At 41.7% G+C, this 21137-nt stretch overlaps 1 protein-coding gene across 6 annotated transcripts in view; it reads right to left on the bottom strand.

The window, feature by feature from the left end:
* Positions 1-5484: 5484 nt before the first annotated feature.
* Positions 5485-21137, bottom strand: part of APOLD1 (apolipoprotein L domain containing 1) — a 59856-nt gene continuing 44203 nt past the window's right edge. The window contains exons 5-7 of one of the 6 annotated variants that reach the window (XM_041736447.1): positions 10056-10723; positions 9546-9714; positions 5485-9441 (exon numbers count right to left, since the gene is read on the bottom strand). In XM_041736447.1, coding sequence (XP_041592381.1) covers positions 8487-9224 — 738 coding nt within the window. In that variant the 5' untranslated portion in view covers positions 9225-9441; positions 9546-9714; positions 10056-10723 and the 3' untranslated portion in view covers positions 5485-8486. Of the gene's footprint in view, positions 9715-10045; positions 10724-21137 lie in introns of all 6 variants that reach the window. The other 5 variants (XM_041736446.1, XM_041736450.1, XM_041736451.1 and 2 more) reach the window with 5 other exon arrangements.

Here is a 21137-nt window from a genome sequence, read left to right as displayed (position 1 = left end):
ATTCTTCTGCCCAGCTCATTCAAAACCACCAGGCCCAATGGACAAAGAAAATGTACTACATACATTTACAGTAGAATACTATTCACCCATAAAAAAGAAATCTGGCAATTTGTGACAGCATGGATGGATATTGAGAACATTATGATAAGTGAAATAAGTCAGACAGTGGACCACAAATCCTGTATGATCTCACTTCCATGTGAAATTAAAAAAAAAAAAACTCATAGAAAAAAAGATCAGTTAGATTTGTGACCTCCACAGGCAGGGGCAGGAGAAGGGGGATTGGACTAAAGTAATCAAAAGGTACAAACGTCCAGTTATAAGAGAAATAAGTAGCAGGTCTGTAATGTACAACATGACAGCATGACAGCTAGAGCTAATACTGCTATATAGTGGAAAAGTTGCTAAAAGAGTAGATCCTTAAAGTTCTCATTGCAAGGAAAAAAATCTTTTTTCTTTTTCTTTTCTCTCTCTCTCTCTCTCTCTCTCTTTTGCATCTATATGAGATGATGGAGGTTAACTAAACTTATTGTGGTAAGAATTTTGCGATATATTCAAGTCAGGTCATTAAACAGTGCTGTATGTCAATTCTATCTCAATAAAAGAAGAAAAATCCCAACAGACCTGCAGTTTCTTGGAAGATATCCACCTCATAATGGCCTGACCCTGCTTATTCCAGCTGCTCGCCCTCTGATTTCCACCTTCCTCCCTCTCACAAGGCTTCCACCCACCACCACACTTGGGTCCTTGTTTTCCTGTCTCAGCCCTTCTTGTAAAATCCCCAAACTACATCATTGTTTTTTTCATTAAAACCACAGAATCAAGTTCATCTTGGTCCTCACAGTCTCACCAATCATAACACCCTACTAAAACAACAATACAGGAACTCAGCACACTCAATTTGAGTTGTGTACTCAAATTCAGAGTCAAGTTTTAGGTAAGGTTACATTCCATTAGACTGCAAAGTGGGGAAATCTGTAATTCATGTAAGTAAATCAAGGATTGGAGAGTAGCTTGAATTTGAGCAGAAAGAGCCTGAAATCAGGAGAACCAGATGGAAGATTGTTGCAGGTGTTAGGGGTAAAAGCCCAGATAGGTCCTGGTAGCAATGGAATGGATCAAAATGGAAAGGCGATACCTTGGCAAAGGCTTATCAGAGAGATAAGGAGGGGGGAGATTTAGAAATGACAGTGAGATTTCAAGATAGGCATCAGGAATTCCAATGCTCCCTTTGATAGAAGTGTTGTGAAACTGCACCAGTTTTGCCAAGGAGAAGGAGAATATGTTTAGCTTTAGGCATGCTGGGAAGTAATGCCAGTATATCTCTGAGCAAAACAGCACTTGTTCATTTGTTCATTCATGCAACAGATGCTTACAGAGCATGTCCTGTGGTGGCAGCTGGAAAGACACTGTGGGGAGGCTTAATACTATCCTTGATATTGTTTCTGTTCATAAGAGCCTTGGGGTATGTACACATATCTCTAATAAAAGGCATCATGTGCTAAGTCTCTATAAGAGACACAGAGTGCTCTTATAAGTGCAAGACCATGGGATGCCTGGATGGGTCAATGGTTGAATGTCTGCCTCCAGCTCAGGGTGTGGTCCCAGAGTCCCAGGATCGAGTCCCAGGATCAAGTCCCGCATCAAGCTCCCCCATGGGGAGCCTGCTTTTCCCTCTGCCTGTGTCTCTGTCTCTCTCTGTGTGTCTCTCATGAATAAAAAAAAAAAAGCAAGAATGTTTAAAAATAAAACAGGGACACTTGGGTGGCTCAGTGGTTGAGCTTCTGCCTTTGGTTCAGGGCGTGATCCTGAAGTCCCGGAGTGGAGTCCCACATCGGGCTTCCTGCATGGAGCCTGCTTCTCCCTCTGCCCATGTCTCTGCCTCTCTCTCTGGGTCTCTCACGAATAAATAAATAAAATATTTAAAACAAAAATGAAAACAAAAAACCCAGGTCATCCAGGGGTACCTGGTTGGCTCAGTCGGTAGAGCCCAGGACTCTTGATCTTGAGGTTGTGAGTTGGAACCCCATATTGGGTGTGGAGATACTTTTAAAAATAGTTTTTAAAACAACAACAAGGGGGTGCCTGGGTAGCTCAGTCAGTTAAGCATCTACCTTTGGCTCAGGTCATGATCTCCAGGTCCTGGGATGGAACCCCGCATTGGGCTCCCCACTGAGTAGGGAGTCTGCTTATCCTTCTCCCTCTGCACCTCCTCCCGCTCTTGCTCTCTCTCTCAAATAAATAAAATCTTAAAAAAAAAAAAAAAAACAGGAACAACAGATTATCCACAAAGTGTTATTATTTTGAATAGTTTCATGATACCTAAGGTCTTACTTGTACTCACACCCATTAGCTTTCCCACAAGCTTCCAGCAGTTTGAGGCCATACCACAATGGAATTGAGTACACACCCCTAACGGGAAGAAAACTGACAAGCAGGTTCAGTGGTGGTTTCGATGGAATGACCCCCAGATGTTTCATTTTCAGAGGTTTTTATACAAGATCTGGAAAGGCCTGTTGAACCAGTCATTTATTTATGCATGTCAGTGTGACCTCTGACAATGCCTTCCCAGCCCATCAGTGGTTAGCAAAAAGTTCTTATTAAGCATGTCCTTACATTCAAAATGTTTTGTTCACAAGAATTTTGTCATGATTGAGACATCTGGGGCAGCATTACAAAATATCTGTGCACAAGTTTTTATGATCTAAGCTGAAGTTTGATCATTTTCAAATCACATCCACATTGCGTTTTTTGTTTTCTGGGTTTTTGTTTTTGTTTTTGTTTTTTCAAATACTCATCATTTGCAAAACTACATTTTAGTTTCTTGTTGATTAGCCTCCTGACATAAGATTATCCTGCCTAGTTTACAGGATGGTTAGCACTGTGAGATCTAGAACACTGTCTATCTTGCTCACAGATGACAGTAGGTAGTAAAATTAGTATTCAATAAGTATTTTCCGGATGAATGAATGAATCTGTCAACCTATTACTAAAAATGTTGTCAAGATTGCGAGCTATCATTTTATATTACAAATATATGTACTCTCAGAAGAACTAATGAGCATAATTCTGGAGTCAGACTGCCAGGATTTGAATCCTGAGACACCTCTAGCTAACTGAATGACCTCTTACTTCCTTACCTTCTTTATCTAACAGAATGGGGTAATCATATTGACCACCCCATAAGATTTTTGTAAGGTAAATGTAATAATATATGTCAAACTGTACTTAGAACAAGTAAGTTTTCAATAAATGTTAGCTATTACTACTATCATTAAATATCCACACCTTTTATATTTATTATCTACATGTCATTTTATTTAAACACTGAGAAAAGTAATGTTCCTCAACAGTTCACCAGTACAATTTTACTAACAAGGGAGGGCAGGATAAATGTCTGCATGCCAACCAGGGAGCCTGGAAAAAGTCATTTTAATCTAAAAGAAAGATTTGAGACATCATTACCCCTCCCCCACTCTATCTACAAAAATTTTGGTAAATTTAGCAACTTTATCCACACAAAGGCTGGAACAAGCCATACCAAGGCTACTTCTGTGTATTTGGGAGGCAGAGGCCTTGGCTGTGACTCATTGCTAAAGTTCTGGGGCAAATCAGGTCACAAGCCTGCCTGCAGGCCCAGCCCTGGGATTATATTGGAAATACAAAATGGCATTAAACATCATCCTTTGCGGATGTAGCTTGGTAGAGCCAAGCTTTACCTGTGCAGGCAAGAGCATTTTGGAGGACCTTCTCCCCACAACTTAAGTCTACTACCAGTCAGGATGGGGGGTGTGGATGGGGCCTTAATGTTCCTTTTTAGCCTCTGCAGTGGTCTTGCTTCAGCAGCATGACTTCCCCTCTCCTACCGATTCTCTGGTTGCTAAGGGATTATTTCCAGATCGTGAGGCTCTTGCTCTTTGTCCTCTTCCAGACCACAACAGGTTTACCTTCTATCATATGAGTTTGCAAAAAACACCATCCGAACCTCCTGTCAACTCAACAAGGAGAGATTTATTGCAATTAACTAAAAGGACACTTGTCATGACAGGAACACCATATACTTTAGCAAAGATAGGATCCCAGCTTGTGGCTGACTTTTGCAAACAGTCCTTCCAATGCAGCCTTTCTTTCTTTGCTTCTCTTTTCTTTCTTCTTCTTCTTCTTTCTTCTTCTTCTTCTTCTTCTTCTTCTTCTTCTTCTTCTTCTTCTTCTTTCTTCTTCTTCTTCTTCTTCTTCTTCTTCTTCTTCTTCTTCTTCTTTCTTCTTCTTCTTCTTCTTCTTCTTTTCTTCTTCTTTTCTTCTTCTTCTTCTTTTTTTTTCCTGGCTGCATAGTCATTAATAGTGCAACATTCAGACCCAGGGGAGTTTCCAAGGTGGAGACTCAGAGGCTGGCACTCAGATAGTGAGATCACCTCTGGGACAGTTCTCAAAATACAACCACTACAGACTCTTTGGATTGCTGTGCCTCCCACTCAATGTCCAAAGTCCTTTTCTTCCTTACAAAAAGAATCCAAGGGTGCTGGCTTTTGCATATACTATATACATATACTAAAATTGGAATAAACAGAATCCTAGGTATATTAAGAACAGCAAATTTGTGGCTAAAAATACTACATTTCCCAACAGGCCTTGCATGGTCAAGACAGTTACCTGCAAGGTAAAGTCTCCTGCAAATTTCTGGGACAGTTTTGCCTTCACCCTTACTTTCTGCCTCTCTCTAGTGTTTGTGTTTTGTGAAGGCTGATTTGGCGGGTTCTAGGTTTCCTTTCAATTACTTCCTAGGTTGCAATTATGTCCAAAGATTTTGAAACTGCTGAGACTTCTAGATAATAAGATAATTCCTGTAACAGGAGTTAATTATTTTTTAAAAAATTGATTTATACAATTCAACACTGAATATTCTAAGTGAACATGATTACACATCTGCCCCTTTTCAAAGTTACTAATTTATACGCAGGTGCACATAAGATTAGGTAATTAATTACAAAAAGGTCAGAAAGTTTGAGGAATGGGCAATTTATTTCAATGAAAAGAAAGGACTTATTTTGCTACAGTGGGAAAAAATGTGGAGTTCAGAAACAGCTGCATTTAACTGTATCCCCATTTATCTCTGCACAATGTTTTATGCCCATGTCTCACTTCCCTCTACTTCCTTTTCACACTAAGGTATTGAATGAGAAATATATCAAGTTGACTGATTGTTTGGCTTATCTGATCTAGGGTGGCTTCTGCGCCACTCTTCTCTTTTTTCTCCAAGTAACTACTTTCCACTTTGACATTTGCCTTCTTGGAAATGACAAGTGCCTGAGGGCAAATGCATCAAAGCAATGAAGATCAGAATGTTTGCTAAGGATCATTTTTTCATAGAGCAGAATGTCATTTACTGAATCCTTGAAATGAAGAACCAGATAAACCTCATTTTTGTGGAAAAAAACAATCCAAATGATTATAAACCCAAAAAACTAACAGAAGCACATAAATCTCAGTATAAAATTTTTATTTTTCAAACTTGGACATTTTCCTGGAGTGCATTTGTAATCTAAATATCCCTCTCTCTTCTTCCTTTTACAACATACCATTTCAATCTGTTTGTTTATAGAATGAAGTCCTTAAGGAAAAGCCTTATCTGCATTCCCGCAAAAGAAATAAATAAACATTTGTCTCTAGGACCCATTTAACTGAACTTGACTAAATCCTGGTTAGAAGGTTCCACAGAAAAGGATGGATAATATTTCATTATCGACAAATTCTTTTTAATATAGCTAAGCACTTCATTAAATTATCTAAATCCATGTACTGAGCTCCTATAATGTTCCAAGTATTGTTCCAAAGTAGAAACTCTTCCTTAAGTGTAACAGGGGCCATTGAAATGATAAGTTTGGGAGTTTATGACTTTGATTCCCCCAGATACTCTAATGATAGGAAAAGTTTGCTGTTTGCTTCCTGAAATGCCAAGTTTATTTCTAGGGTACCACTATAACTCAAACCTCAGCATTAATAAAAGATGGCCTTAGGGAGTAGTTGTACCTTTGTGACATAACACAACCAACAATGCGAGGTACATTCTGATGATCTAAAATACTGGTATCCGTGCACGGTAGTCTAAGAAATAACACCAGTTTAAAAAGAAACCAGTACCAACTTCAAAAGAAACCAGGATACAGATCAATTGCAATTTATAGGAAAAGCAAAAAATAGAACCACTAAGCCGTCCCGCCCAGCACTGAAATTAAAGTTCCTCAGATACTCTTCCATCATCAGGAAACATGGGGGTAGAATGGGTCAATTTAAAGCATGTTAGATAATTAAATAACACAGCCTAGTTTTGCGTGCATGGTCCCAAAGCCTTTTCAACATATTTTTTGACATTATAGTTGTAGGAATGGAAATTGAAGAAACTATAAGCATTTTCTTACAGACAGCTTACAGATTCCTTACAGCTCCCAAAGTAAAAACATGACACCTCACACCATGATACAAGCTATTTTTCTATCACCCATAGCCTCACAGGACAGGAGGCTTCCCTGGTCTGAGTGCTTCCTTCACATGCCTCTAGTTGGGGTTCTTTCCCTGCACAAAATAGGTTTGCTTTTCAGGTCAAGTGTTACTTGTTGGTAAAGTACCTTCACGATAAATATGCTCGCATCATTTCTATAGCCCACAAGTCAAACCTCCATTGATAAGCTTAAATTCGGCCCTTGGTCTCTCTATTCAGAACTTCCCACATTTACCTAAAAGGACCGTTTAAATTACTGGGGAATAAAATATCCCTTGCCTCGAGAGAGACTTATTCAAGAAGACCGTTGCCATTTCCAGTTCATGCCCCACCTTAGGGGGGAAATGAACTCAACCTCATCTCCTGAAAAGAGCCTCAGTAGTCTCCCATTCAGAAAATCGCTCTTCCTATTGTTTCCTAAATGTGATGTGGTGATTAAATACAACTAAATGCAAATAATAAACAGCAATTAAATAACAAACTTAAAATAAATTAAAAAAAAAATAATACATGGCCTGGCAGTTTTCAGAGAAGGTAACAAAGGTCAATATGCTTTAAATTCACATTCCTTTGTGTATCAGTTCTTACAATGAGTGGGCAACACTGCCCTCTAGAGGAGTTATTATGTTATAGCCCTTATTTCAGTGGTGGGAAATTGCCCCAGGACCCACTAAAACATATCCCACACACATGCACATTCTTTCTTTTACTTTTGGGACCCTGTCTGTTCCTGACCTTCTGTGAACGACTCTGAAGACCATGGAGCCTCTGGAGATGCCTTGAGACTTTGTGAACGCTCACAAGGGGATCAGAAACAAACATGTGTGGCAGTGCTCTACAAAACTTAGTAGGTATCAGAATCACCCTGTGGGTTTACCAACACAGGTTGCTGGGCCCCACCTCCAGAGTTTCTGACTCGTTCAGTCAATAGTTGGGTCCGAGAATTTGCCTTCTCACAAGTTCCCAGGTAATACTAATGTTTCCAGTCCGGGGGCCACACTTCATGAGCCAGACACTGTGCTTGGCACGTTATCTCAATACCTCAATGACAGGGTGACATTTTATTATCTGTTTCACAGACCAAGAAACTAAGTGTCAGAGAAATTAAGTGGCCAAGTTCACACAGCAGTGACAGAGCTTACAATAAACCTAGGACTATCTAACTCAAAGCCACTGCTCTCTTCTGTACACTAGGCTGTCCGTAAATGCAATTGTTAGTCACTTCATCTCCCTTGGCCTCAGCTTCTTGTTGCAAGGGGTGGGACTCAGATGACTGTTTAGCTGGTTTCCCTCCCAGAATATCTGGACATGATAAGGTCTGGATATGAAAGTCCTCAGGAATAACTCCTCTGCCCCGAGCTCGATTTGTGAGTGGGAGACACTGAGAGTGGTGCAAGGGCCAGTCGATGGGAGAGGCCCCTCTTGGGTACTAAACCCTGCTACATGGTGCAGAGGGTATCTGATGTGCTCTGGATTCTGGAGTTCTTTGTACTCAGAAACTCTGGAAGAGAAGTTTAAAAGCTAGTGTCTCCTCCCATCGGCATTCCGAGGCCTGCAATGCTGATGGAGCTTGGAGAGGCCCCAGAGGGTGGCTGCACCCGCATCCTTCCCAACCTCTACCCAAACCACCGCGCCTGGGGCAGGGGCCCTGAAACAGCTTTAATACAGTAGTGCCCACCGCAGTGGAGCCTGAACGGTTCTGATAAGGGAAACATCATTTTCGGCTCACACAGCCCATAGGATTAGGCAAGAAAAAAAAAAAAAAAAAGCCCCTAGCCCTCAACCCCAGGCAGGACGTCACAGTGATGGGAACAGAGGGGCTCTGAGGACTCCCCCCTTTCCCCGATTTCAAGAACAGTCAAGAACAGTTTTTCTCATCCTTTGCGTTGGGCTCCTAATCCAGCTCGGAGTCGGTTTCCTGAGGGAGCTGCAAATCTCGAGCATCCCGTGGGGACGGCTTCTGGCCTCGGTCACCGCGGAAAGGATGTTCTCAGAAAAACAGCGCCGCGGCCTGGTCAGCAGCGATCCTGAGGTCGCGGCCGCGGCCGCCCTTGGCGCAGAGCTGGACTCTGGCCTCCAGCTGCTCACTGAGCTCGTCCAGGGCCCCGGTGCAGGACTCCAGGCTCTCGGCCAGTTTCTGGATCTTGGCCTTCAGCACGGCCTGGCTAACCCTGGTGGCCCCCTCGGCCCGCCTGGGGAGGAGGAAGCCGCGGGAGCCGAAGAAGACGACGCAGTAGACGGAGTTGTACAGCGCGACCGAGGCGTTCCGCCCGCACTGCAGCAGCTGGCGGTCCCCGCCGCCCTGGCAGCGGCAGAAGAACTCGAGGCAGCTCAGGATCTCGCGCATCTGGTCCTGGCAGGCGGCCGCGATCTCCTGCACCCTGCGCAGCTCCCGGGAATGGCAGAAGATCAGGGACAGGTCGGACGTGATGGTGACGGCGCCTCCGGCCGTGGCCACCCCCAGCCCGACGGCCGACGCCACCAGCGAGGCCCCCAGGGTCACCGGGCTGAGCGAGAGCCCCACGATCGCCGCCACGGCGCCCGCGGCGCTCAGCGAGCTCCCGGCCACGTTGGCCGCCAGGGAGCGCAGGCGGAGGCGCTCGAGGCGCCGGGCCACGTCGCGCAGGCGCAGTACGTGGCCGTGCAGGCGGCCGCGGCGGTCCAGCAGCAGCCCCTGGAAGCGGCGCAGCGCGTCGGCGCCCTGCAGCTCCCGCGCCGGCGGCTCCATGCCCTGCGGGGACACGCGCGCGTCAGCCCGAGTCTCCGCGCCCGCCCCCGCCCGGCCCGCGGGCTCGCCCTCGCCCCGGTGCGCAGCGGCGGCTGGTGGCGGCGGCTGCCGCGCCACGGGGCATCACACAAGCTCGTTTTCCAGCCGGGCCTGTGCGTGTCCCGCTCGCAGAGACCAGCTCTGGGATCTGCGCCCAACCGCACCAGTTCTCGGGACCCTAAAAGGCACATGCAAGCGGGGGGTGTAATGCTCTGCTCTGCTCTGCTGCCCTCCCCTCCCCCGGGAACGGGAACGCCAGGGGCGCGCTTGATGAACCGTTACCTAAGATGGGAGGTGCTCAGGGAGGAGGGAGAGGGGCCTTGCAAGTCTACTGCAATTCCGAGGCCCCTGCTCTGTCACTTTACATCTGGCACATTGTACCCAGTTCGCAAAGCCTTTTCCTTACGTGGAGACTTGGATCCTGAGAGTTTTGCAATATGTTTTTTCCCTCCTGGTGAGTGAAAAAGACAAGTCACCCAAAAAAAAAAAAAAACCTCAAAAATCGTATTGTCTTATCAAATGTAAGAAACTAATCTTTCTTAGATGCTTCCCTGAATTAACTCTTCTGCTTGTTTTTCCAGGTTCTCACCTTAGAGTCAAGCCTAAGATGTCCTTTGGGCTATTTTTTTTTTCTAATTCTCACTCTTTGATGGGTGCACAGTTAAAACTAAATCACATTAAAATTAGTGCCACTATGTTTCTTTACGAGGAAATCTTCCTTTAAAAAAATGAGTAACGGCTGGATAAAATAAAGTGTCCCACATTTTTGTTTAACAACTCACGGAGGGCTACCTTGTACCAAGTTGAATTGAAGCCAGTTGAAGATGACAGAGAGAACTGTACATCTGGGGTAAAAGTACATCCTTCCTTGTTGCCAGAGATTCCCACCTTCATACCCACTGTACTCCTCGTTATAGGAACTTCTTAAAAGTCGCAAATAAACCTTAGAAATAGAGCATTTCAATACTGTGAGACACCAAAGCAGGATCATTATTCTCATCTGAAAGATGAGAAAAATAAAGATACAGACACGTTCTAGATGCAGCTGACTCTTCACAGAACCGTCTAGAATCTTGGTCTCCCGACTCCTAGGCCTTAATTTTATTTGCACGCCCTCATTATTCCATCCACCCGTGATAAATTTTCAGGCAAAGATGCCTCTTAGTAAAATGAGGAAGAGTCACACAAAATATACAGTGGACCAAGGATATAACCCCAATATTACTATTCCAATGGCCATCCTTTAGACAGAATCCCTCTAGGCTCCCCCACTTACCATTCACTTCTGGCTACCTCCAGGAAAGGAAAAGCTGAGGCTGTTTCTGGATGAGCATGTTTTATAGTTCCAGGGAACCAATGGCTGCCCTGGGAAAGCCTTGTCTCATTCTGAGAATTTGCCATTTCCTGTCCTGGTCCCCTGCTGCCTTCAACCAGAAGGATGTGACATGGTGGAAAATGACCTGCCAGGCACACAGCACATCCCGTTTTTAGGAAACGAACATTGTGTGTTCGCTTTCCCCCCCAAACGCAGGAAAAGAACGACAGGCTCTTCCCCAACTTGAAACAACTGTTGTCATTCTCCCAGGGGGCATACCCTGCCTTTCCTCTCCTGAGAATAGCTAATGACGTTATCTGGGAGGACAACAAACGCATGCCAGGCTGACCAAGTATAGTGTTTCTTGAGAGGACGTCATGACAAAATCCTTTTTTAAAAAGAAAAAGAAAGGAGGGAACCGTCTTATGGCTGATGTAGCCACCCACAGTCCACTCCCGGTGTGAATCTGCGCGGCTGCAACGCGACCCACGCAGCGCACAGTCTTCAGACTGTAAGGCCACACCCACAGGAAGTGCTCCGTGCAGTTTTGGGAATCTCCAGCTGCGGAGAAGATCCTGGAGGTCCCAGAGAGGGCACACTGCAGGCCAAATGCGTCAGAAAAATCAGTGGGGTCAGGCTGCACAAGTTGCTAATTATACACTTTGAACAGCAGCTGGAATTTGGCTTCCTGGGTTTTCATTTGAAGTGGCAATTGTAGCCCTATACAATAGTTAAATGAATGGATTCTATTCCCAGGTTAGTGGAGCATGGGCTGAAGGGCAATTATCTGGATCATTCCGGAGGGAAAAACATGTATGGCATCTGTGGATGCTTTCTGAAGCATTCAGATAGGTGGTTGGAGCTCAGCCTGGAAGCCCCAAATACATCATCCTTCTCATTCTTCCACCTTTAAATAAGGAAGGGCAAGTTGGTTTTTCACTTAAATAATGATAGTCTCAACTCTCTAGTTCATCTACAAAGTCTTAACAGCCATATCTTTCTGGAACAAAATTAAATTCCCCACCTTTATGCTGGGAAAATTGGACAGCCACGTGCAGAAGAATGAAACTAGACCATTCTCTTACACCAGACACAAAGATAAACTCAAAATGGATGAAAGATCTAAATGGGAGACAAGAATCCATCAAAATCCTTAGAGGAGAACACAGGCAACACCCTTTTTGGACTTGGCCACAGCAACTTTTTGCAAGATACATCCACGAAGGCAAGGGAAACAAAAGCAAAAATGAATTATTGGGACTTAATCAAGATAAGAAGCTTCTGCACAGCAAAAGAAACGGTCAACAAAACTAAAAGACAACCTACAGAATGGGAGAAGATATTTGCAAATGACATATCAGTTAAAGGGCTAGTATCTAAGATCTAGAAAGAACTTACTAAACTTAACAGCAAAGAAACAAACAATCCAATCCTGAAATGGGCAAAAGACATGAACAGAAATTTCACAGAGGAAGACATGGACATGGCCAACATGCACATGAGAAAATGCTCCACATCACTGGCCATCAGGGAAATACAAATCAAAACCACAATGAGATACCACCTCACACCAGTGAGAATGGGGAAAATTAACAAGGCAGGAAACAACAAATGTTGGAGAGGATGTGGAGAAAGGGGAACCCTCTTGCATTCTTTGTGGGAATGTGAACTGGTGCAGCCACTCTGGAAAACCCTGTGGAGGTTCCTCAAAGAATTAAAAATAGAATTGCCATGGGGATCCCTGGGTGGCTCAGCAGTTTCGCGCCTGCCTTTGGCTGAGGGCACGATCCTGGAGTCCCCAGATCAAGTCCCACGTTGGGCTCCCTGCATGGAGCCTGCTTCTCCCTCCTCCTGTGTCTCTGTCTCTCTGTCTCTGTCTCTGTCTCTCTCTCTCTCTGTCATAAATAAATAAATAAAATCTTTTTTAAAAATAAAAAATAAAATAAAATAAATAATTTTAAAAATAAAATAAATAAACATAGAACTGCCCTACGACCCAGTAATTGCACTGCTGGGGATTTACCCCAAAGATACAGATGCAGTGAAACGCCGGGACACTTGCACCCCGATGTTTATAGCAGCAATGTCCACAATAGCCAAACTGTGGAAGGAGCCTCGGTGTCCATCGAAAGATGAATGGATAAAGAAGATGTGGCCTATGTATACAATGGAATATTACTCAGCCATTAGAAACGACAAATACCCACCATTTGCTTCGACGTGGATGGAACTGGAGGGTATTATTTTGAGTGAAATAAGTCAATCAGAGAAGGACAAACATTATATGGTCTCATTCATTTGGGGAATATAAAAAATAGTGAAAGGAGAAAGGAGAGAAAGGGGAGGAGAGAAAATGAGTGAAAATATCAGTGAGGGTGACAAAACGTGAGAGACACCTAACTCTGGGAAACGAACAAGGGGTAGTGGAAAGGGAGGTGGGCGGGGGGTTGGGGTGAGTGGGTGATGGGTACTGAGGGGGGCACTTGGCAGGATGAGCACTGGGTGTTATGCTGTATGTTGGGAAATTGGACTCCAATAAAAAATACATATATTTAAAAATAAAAGGAAAAAATAAATTCCCCACCTTTATAATTATGCTTTGTATTTATCAACACAACACCATTTGCTATACTACTCACAACCATAGGAACTTGATTTTTCTGAGTTTTGTCCATGTCTAAGTAGTTCAGTTACAGCTCCTCAGAGGATCAATACTCAAGATGCCTTCAATATCTGGTAAGAAGTAGGAACATATCTTCCTCTGTCCCCATAGATATAATCATCCCAAATGGAATGTAAGCCAGAGTGAATTGGGTCAGGGAGCAAGGTGGGACTGGTTCTTCAGTTCCCAACTTCCCTAGATATTTTCTTGTGTATTTGGGGTTTAGATGACTACGATTAAATTTTTATTTCTTGGATGAGGAATTTTACTGAGCTACAGGAGGATCGTCTTCTTCAGAGCATCAGTAATCATAGCATAGACCTATAATTAAGAAATAGAAGAATGGTCAACATAATACCTTGAATTATTTATAATATTGGACACTTGAGGGGCACCTGGGTGGCTCAGTAGTTGAGCATCTGCCTTTGGCTCAGGTCATGATCCCGAGGTCCTGGGATCAATCTCCATGTCAGGCCCTTTGCTCAGTGGGAGTCTACTTTGCTCTTTGCCCCTCCCCATGCTCATTCTCTCTCACACTTGTGCTCGCTCTCTTGCTCTCTCTAATAAACAAAATCTTAAAAAAAAAAAAAAAAAGAATGGACACTTGAATATAACACTTTCATCTCAGCATTTACTTTCATATATTTAAATACAATAAGAAATTTGAAGAATAATCAAAGGTATTTTGATCAAAAGTTTTATGTGAGCAGTGCCCCTAAAAAATCTGTGGACTGAATCCTCAAACTTCTACTCTAAATTATGCTTGTGGCACTTGTAACACATCGCCCCAGAAAGACTACATTGAAAATGGTGGTTGACCCTCATATTAGCCTTCAAATCTGTTAAACCTATGATGAAGCTAAACAGTACTAGCTTGAATTCCAAGTCCCGGAACCATAAGGAAATAGGGAAGGAAAAAAGAGAGGAAGAGAGCCTTTTAAGCATAGTCATCTACAGACTCCAGTCCTGGAGAATCTAAATCAGGAAGTCCAGAGTGGGATCTGGGGGAAAATGTAGGTGATTCTGATCTGCAGCCAGGATTGTGAACCTCTGATTTAGAAGCTGTGACTTTTCTGACTGCTGGTTACATGGCAGCAAAACAGTAGGGCTGGCTGACAGCAGTTAGTGAGTTAGGTGTTTATACAGTTATTAGTTTGGGGTCCCTTGTTAAAACTATCACATTTTAAAGATGACCAAGATCTCCCAGAGATTCAGAGATGCCTGGACCGCCTCCATTTTTTTAAGGATCTCAGTAAATTTTTTAAAATGAAACCTTTCTAAAAAAAGATATTAAAAAAGGGTGGTTTCTTTTAATTGCAATGTAATGTATCTTGTAATGGCAATATTTTGCTATTTAAGGTAAGCATAGAATTTATAAAATATTAACTCACAGAGTACTACAGGGGTAAAGCAACAGAAGTTTAGAATTATATGATGATGATTTTTTCCTTTTAATCTTTACCAGTATATCTCAGCTACTATACATAGAACCTTTTTTTGGAGACAACATCAAAAGTACAAAACTGGGGCACCTGGGTGGCTCAGTTAGTTAAGTGTCTGCCTTCAGCTCAGGTCATGATCTCTGAGTCTTGGAATCAAGCCCTGCATCAGGCTCCCTGCTCAGCAGAGAGTCTGCTTCTCCCTCTTCTTCTCCCTCTGTGATCTCTCTTGCTTTCTCTCAAATAAATTTTTTTTAAATCTTAAAAAAAAAAAAATTAAACTAAAGAAAATTATTTTGTTCTCTCAAAGAAATGTCATTATTTTCATAATAATTTTATGAGAATTTACCATAAAACTCTCTCTTGAAATATACAAGCTAGTAGGTTACATAGAGCATTTATCCTGCAGAGGACTTTTAGGATATCGATGTTGCAATAATATCTCAACTATTATTGTCATCAACCCATGAAATTCACAGGAAAAAAAAAAAAGACCCAGTGAACTTTAGCCATTTTCATTTCTCCAAACTGGCCTCTGATCTTTATTAAGGTACACACTCCTCATTAACCACTATTGTTTAAACACTGGTCTATGTTCTTTTTTCCACTTAACGTTCCTGCAAATACACACTTCTCTATGTTGACATAGTCCTCACCTCTATCATTTTTAATAGCTATGTAATAATCCCATTGTTTGCTTAGTCATTTCCCTATTAGACACTTGGATAGCTTCCAGGGTTTGTTTTTTTTTTTTTTTCCCCTACTATTATAACTAGAGTTGCTGGGAACATCTGGGTACATTTTATCCATTTGGATTACTTCCTTGGGGAGTATTCACAAACGGGAAAATACCAAGTGAAGGAAAAAGAACATTTTCATAGTTTTTGTTACATGCTGCTATACTGCTTTCCAGAAGAACCACTTTATAATGCCACTAGCTTTTAGGAATCCCGGCTGCAGAATTTAAGACGACTTAGTTTTCTTATATTAATGGTTAATTTCATTGGTTTATTTCAGCTCTGTGAATGTGTATTGAGTACCTACTGTATGTCAGACATCATGCTAGATTTTGAGGATAAAAAGCTGAATATGGGATGCCTGGGTGGCTCAGTCATAAGCATCTGCTTTCAGCTCAAGTCGTGATCCCAAAGGTCCTGGGATGGAATTCTGCATTGGGTTCCCTGCTCCATGGGGAGCCTGCTCTCCTTTTGTCTCTGCCTCCCTCTCTCTCTGTCTCTCATGAATAAATAAAATATTTTAAATAAAAAACAAAATACAATAATAAATAAAAAGCTGAATAAGATACCATTCCTGCCCTCTAGGAAATGACAATCTATTAGAGAGAAAGATACAGAGCAAATCATTTCAATTCAATGTGGAGGGTGCCAGATGTGTGTGCACTAAGGAAGCAGAGGGAAGGTGCATGCCTAGCTAGGAAGGACCAGGGAAGACTTTCTGAAAGCAGTGATACCCACTTGAGAGTTGAACAGATGTTATTTGGATAAAATTAAGAGGGAGAGGAGGATAGAATAAAGGAACAGAATGGATGAAGGTACGGAGGAGTGTTTGGGATGCTTCAGGCAGTTTCATATTGTTTAGCATAAAGTACGATGTGGGGAATGTCCAGAGATGAGGCTGAGACGGTATGTAGAGATATATGTAGAGATATATGTAGAGATAAATCAGGATTGCTGTCAAATGCCATGTGAGGGAAAGGGAGATATTGAAGGCTTTAATCTGTGGCTTTAAGGGGTTACATCTGACATCACTCACAGTTGTATGAAGGATAGTTTTCAGAGGTACACGGCTAAAAGGACAGAGATGATTAGGACGTTGTTGAACTAAACAAATGAGATTATCATGGATTTGGACAGTGTTGGCAAAATGGAATGGAGTAGATAAATATATATATATATGTATACATATATATATACGTATATATATATATATACATACATACATATATAGGCAACAAAATTGAAAAATCATGCTTAAAGCTTCTGCTCAGACATGGTACTCATCATATCTACTTGCATTCTATTGGTCAATCAAGTCACATGACCAACCAAAAAATGGGAACACAGAAGTACACTCCTGCCATAGTCAGAGGCAAGAGGAAGAAATGCAAACCATCAGGCCATCTACCAGAGTGCTTTTCTTGTGGAGGAGATACACATTCTATGGTGAACTGTGAAATCACCAAGCATCTCACACACTCTCTTCCTCCTCAGTTATTTCTTTGGAATTACAGGCTCTATATGAATATAGAAAGAATCTTGCTCTGGCTAGTATAATCAAACTATTGATATGAGTCTGTAGCAACATGCTTGAGAATGAACCAAGGAGCTCTGCCAAACCAAAGCTGAAAGGATAGCTGCTGTTTTGTAGCTCGAATAGCCTGTTTGGATGCCACTGACCAGCCACTGTTCTTTCCTGTACTGGCATAGGCTTAAACATCAAAATTCTAGGAGTGACCACCAGGTTGACTGAGCTTAGGCCAAGTGCCCATCCCCTGGCCATACTGCATAGAGAGAGGAAAAGTGAACCATGTTAGCTTCCAAAGGCAAATGGTAACATACCTTCGCTAACACTACATATAGTCAAGGAGAAGAAATTATGGTAGGTGTTGGGGGAGAGAGAAACCAATGCTTAAGGAAAAAAAAAAAGAAATAAGAAAAAGAAAGCATCCACCATAAACTCTTCATCTATTTTGAGCTACCTGGAGTTTATTATAGTACATGGTGGGAGTTAAGCTAATTCCTACTCAGATCAATATTTTGATCAGTTTCATAAAAAAGTAATATGCTTTCCTAAAAATGTATTCTATAAAGGGACTAAATTTGTCTAGATTTGTTATTATTGTCTATACTTCTAGAAATGCTATCCTGTTTCACTGATCAATTTCTCTGTTTTTGATTTAATATAATATAATTTTGAAAATCACTGCTTCAGCATGGGTGGCTCAGCGGTTTAGCGCCACCTTCAGCCCAAGGCGTGATCCTGGAGACTTGGGATCGAGTCCCACATCAGGCTCCCTTCATGGAGCTTGTTTCTCCCTCTGCCTGTGTCTCTGCCTCTCTCTGTGTGCCTCTCGTGAATAAATAAATAAAATCTTTAAAAAAATAAAATAAAGTGACGATCTATCATCATTGTCTTCTGGAAAAAAAAATATAATCTTACTTGTTCTTCTGGACAAACCTGACACGAAGAGCTCTTCAATTGCCCGGTCTCCCTAGTGTGATCAACTAAAGCCAGTTTAATTTTGTTCCACTTTCTCCTCCATAAGTGTGCACACCTGCAGAGCACACCTGGGATCACGTGAGTGAAACATACATTACATCATTAACATAGAGGTATTTGCCCTATGGGCTCTATTACAGCATATCTTCTTTACCACTTGCCTTTTCCTATGGTGCCCAAAAGACTGCAGCTGAATCCACACCCCGCCAGGAGCTATAAAGATTCTCTTATCTCCCAGGACAGGACACCAGGAAACTATTACCTTTGACTCTCCCTTTCCTAAGCTTAGTCATTATCTCTCTGGTTCTCACACATATACAATAATCACTGCACCCTGGATTAGAACACCTGCTGGCTTTGTATGTACAGAGGCATAATAAATCTTAAGCTCTCCCTTAACCTTTAGACTCCTTGAAGAGTTTAATTTTCTGCATGTCTCTTATAGGCAAGAGAATGTTGGATATATGTTTTCTTTTCTGACTTTGTTCAAAGCCTATTTTTTTTTTTAAAGAAGAATGTAATCATTCACATTAAACAATATAGTGAAGCAAGGATGTATCTTCCGATACACCAAAAGTTGATTGCTATTTTTCTGGATACTTGCTTTAAAAAAAAATAGTTTCCATAGTAGGGTTTTTGATCTATTTGCTTTTGAATTAGGTGAGAAAATAACTTATCAATCCATTTTTCCTAAAATTTAGCACTTCAAAAATTATTTCTGCCTTTACTTTGATGCTAAAAAAATTTTATATTACCTTTGAGAAAGAAGGAAAGCATATTCAATAAGGTAAAGCTCAGCATGTAGAGTGAGAACACCAGGCTTGAGTCCTGAGTCTTTAGTTCCTGTATAACTTTGAGCAAATAACTTAACCTCTCTGAACCTTGACTACCTTTATAAGGTTTTCTTAAATAAATTAGAAAATGAATGTAGAATCCTCTTGAGACCTATAAAATGTGTTATAAATATGTTACTAGTACCTTTTTTCAAACCAGTGACTGTGATTTCTGATTATCTCTAACTAACCTTTTAAATGGTTTTAAAAATGTACACTTTAAAAATGTACACTTTATTATTGTTATAATAGTATAGTATGTGATTTACAACTGATTTATTTTATTTTGTAAAAGACTTTATTTTAAGTAATCTCTACACCCAACATGGGGCTTGAACTCACAACCCTGAGATCAGGCATTGCATGTCCTACTGACTGAGCCAGCAAGGCATCCCACCAACTGATTTTGTTTTATATCAGTGTTTTACCATAACCTTTCTATGGTTCCCTCAGAATATCATTTTTACTCTTCAGCTATGGAACAATGCAAAAGTGATTTTTAACTCATCGATTTATAATGTTCTCTGCCTTATTGGGAACTGTAGTAGAACATATCCTCTACCCTTGATCTAACAATATCTCTTTATCTCCTTCCAGAGGATTCTAGGATCTGTGGTGGTACTATATTGCATGATCCTGCTCCATTGACCATAGTCAACTGGACCAGAGGTGCCAGCTGAACCAAACTTGGCCAATCAGATTCTTTCTCCTGGAAGTTTAGAACAAAAACTTAGAGATTATAGAAAGAACATAAACTTAAAGCACCTAAAGAGAGTTAAGTTAATCTTCTCAGGGGTTACAGCTGAAGTATGAAAGTCCAGATCTGTGAGGCACCTGCATTTTGGCTATTATATTCCCCAAAGAGCAGAGAAGGTGTGTTTGCTGGGAGCAATAGAGACAAGGACCTGGAGGCAAATAGAAAGAGTCTCATTTTTTTTTGCCATCACTATGTTCCATGAACCATCTATATATCCCTAGTTTTTTTAACTCCCATTTTATTCCTTGAATGATATTGATTTGAGTTGTCATCTTTGCAACAGAGAACCCTAACCAACACTATATCATACAAAATTTACTATTTGACTTTAGCATTAAAATAATTAACATGTAGTGCGCCTGGGTGGCTCAGTCAGTTGAGTGTCCAACTCTTGGTTTTGGCTCAGGTCATGATCTCAGGGCTGTGGGATTGAGGACCTCATCAGGGTTTGCACTCAGCATGGAGTTGCACTCAGCTGAAGATTTCTCTCTCCCCCACCGTCTGTCCCCTCCCCCCAAAATAAATAAATCCTTAAAATATAATAATAATAATTAATGTGGATTTGGGGGGATGTTTCTCTCTGCAGTGCCCATGAGTGAATCAACTATTTATTAATCACTTAGGGGTTCTTCTACTTGGTCTTCATCTTAGGTGTAGCAATGCTTTCTTTTCTTTTTTCTTTTTTTTTTTAATATTTTATTTATTCATTCATGAAGGACACACAGAGAGAGGCAGAGACACAGACAGAGGGAGAAGCAGGCTCCCTGCAAGGAACCCCATATGGGACTCAATCCCAGGCCCCCAGAATCAGATGCTCAACTACTGAACCACCCAGGGGCCCCCAGTGCTTTCTTTTCATGGAAAATATAGTTTATCTTGATTTCCCTAACCACCAAAGAAATACTTTTTGTAACATGTTTATATAATATAAAAATGTAGAAAGTTAGAAAGTTTTGTCTCCATCTGTTTTCACCCTCTACAAGTAACACTGAGCTTCACAGTTTGCTATATGTTCTTACATTATGTTTATGATTATATGAAATGTGTTGTGGTTTTCCTTTATGACAATAGCATATTGTTGTACATATTGCTATGCAACTTTTTTTCCACTTAGAAAATATAAACATTTTGCTAGTCCTTTCCCTATCCCCATATGGCATTTTTTTAGCTTTTCTCTCTGTCCTGCTCTGTGTCCCAGTGGGCTGACCCCTGTGGATGGTTTCACTCAGGATCCCTTGCCAGATGCCTCTGACTGGGTTCAGTCAATGGGAGGCACCAGCAGGACATCAGAGCATAAGAGGGAGGAAGTTAGAGTGTTCCTTCTCTACTTTCACCTGCTTCAGCTCTGTCTTTTGCAGTAGATGTATCTCTCTTTGACTATAGTTCTACTTGTGGCTCTGCCTCTATGGTTCCAAATGTCACTGGGCTCCTGTTTCGTCCTCTCCCTTTTACATTAAGCCCTAGGAATGGTAATAGCTTTCCACTAATTGCTAGTCTGTAGGTACTTCCCCATCTCTTCTTTGTTGGCCTAACACTGTTCAACTTTCATAAGCAAATCCTTCCTTAAGATCTCTTCATTTGAACCATGTGGGGTGAGTTCTTTTGCCCGCCAGGACCCTCTTGCATAC

The sequence above is a fragment of the Vulpes lagopus genome, chromosome 21, assembly GCF_018345385.1.
Source record: "Vulpes lagopus strain Blue_001 chromosome 21, ASM1834538v1, whole genome shotgun sequence".
Taxonomy (NCBI): Eukaryota; Metazoa; Chordata; class Mammalia; order Carnivora; family Canidae; genus Vulpes; species Vulpes lagopus.
Note: the sequence above shows the minus strand (reverse complement) of the source record. Positions and strands in the feature narration are given on the sequence as shown.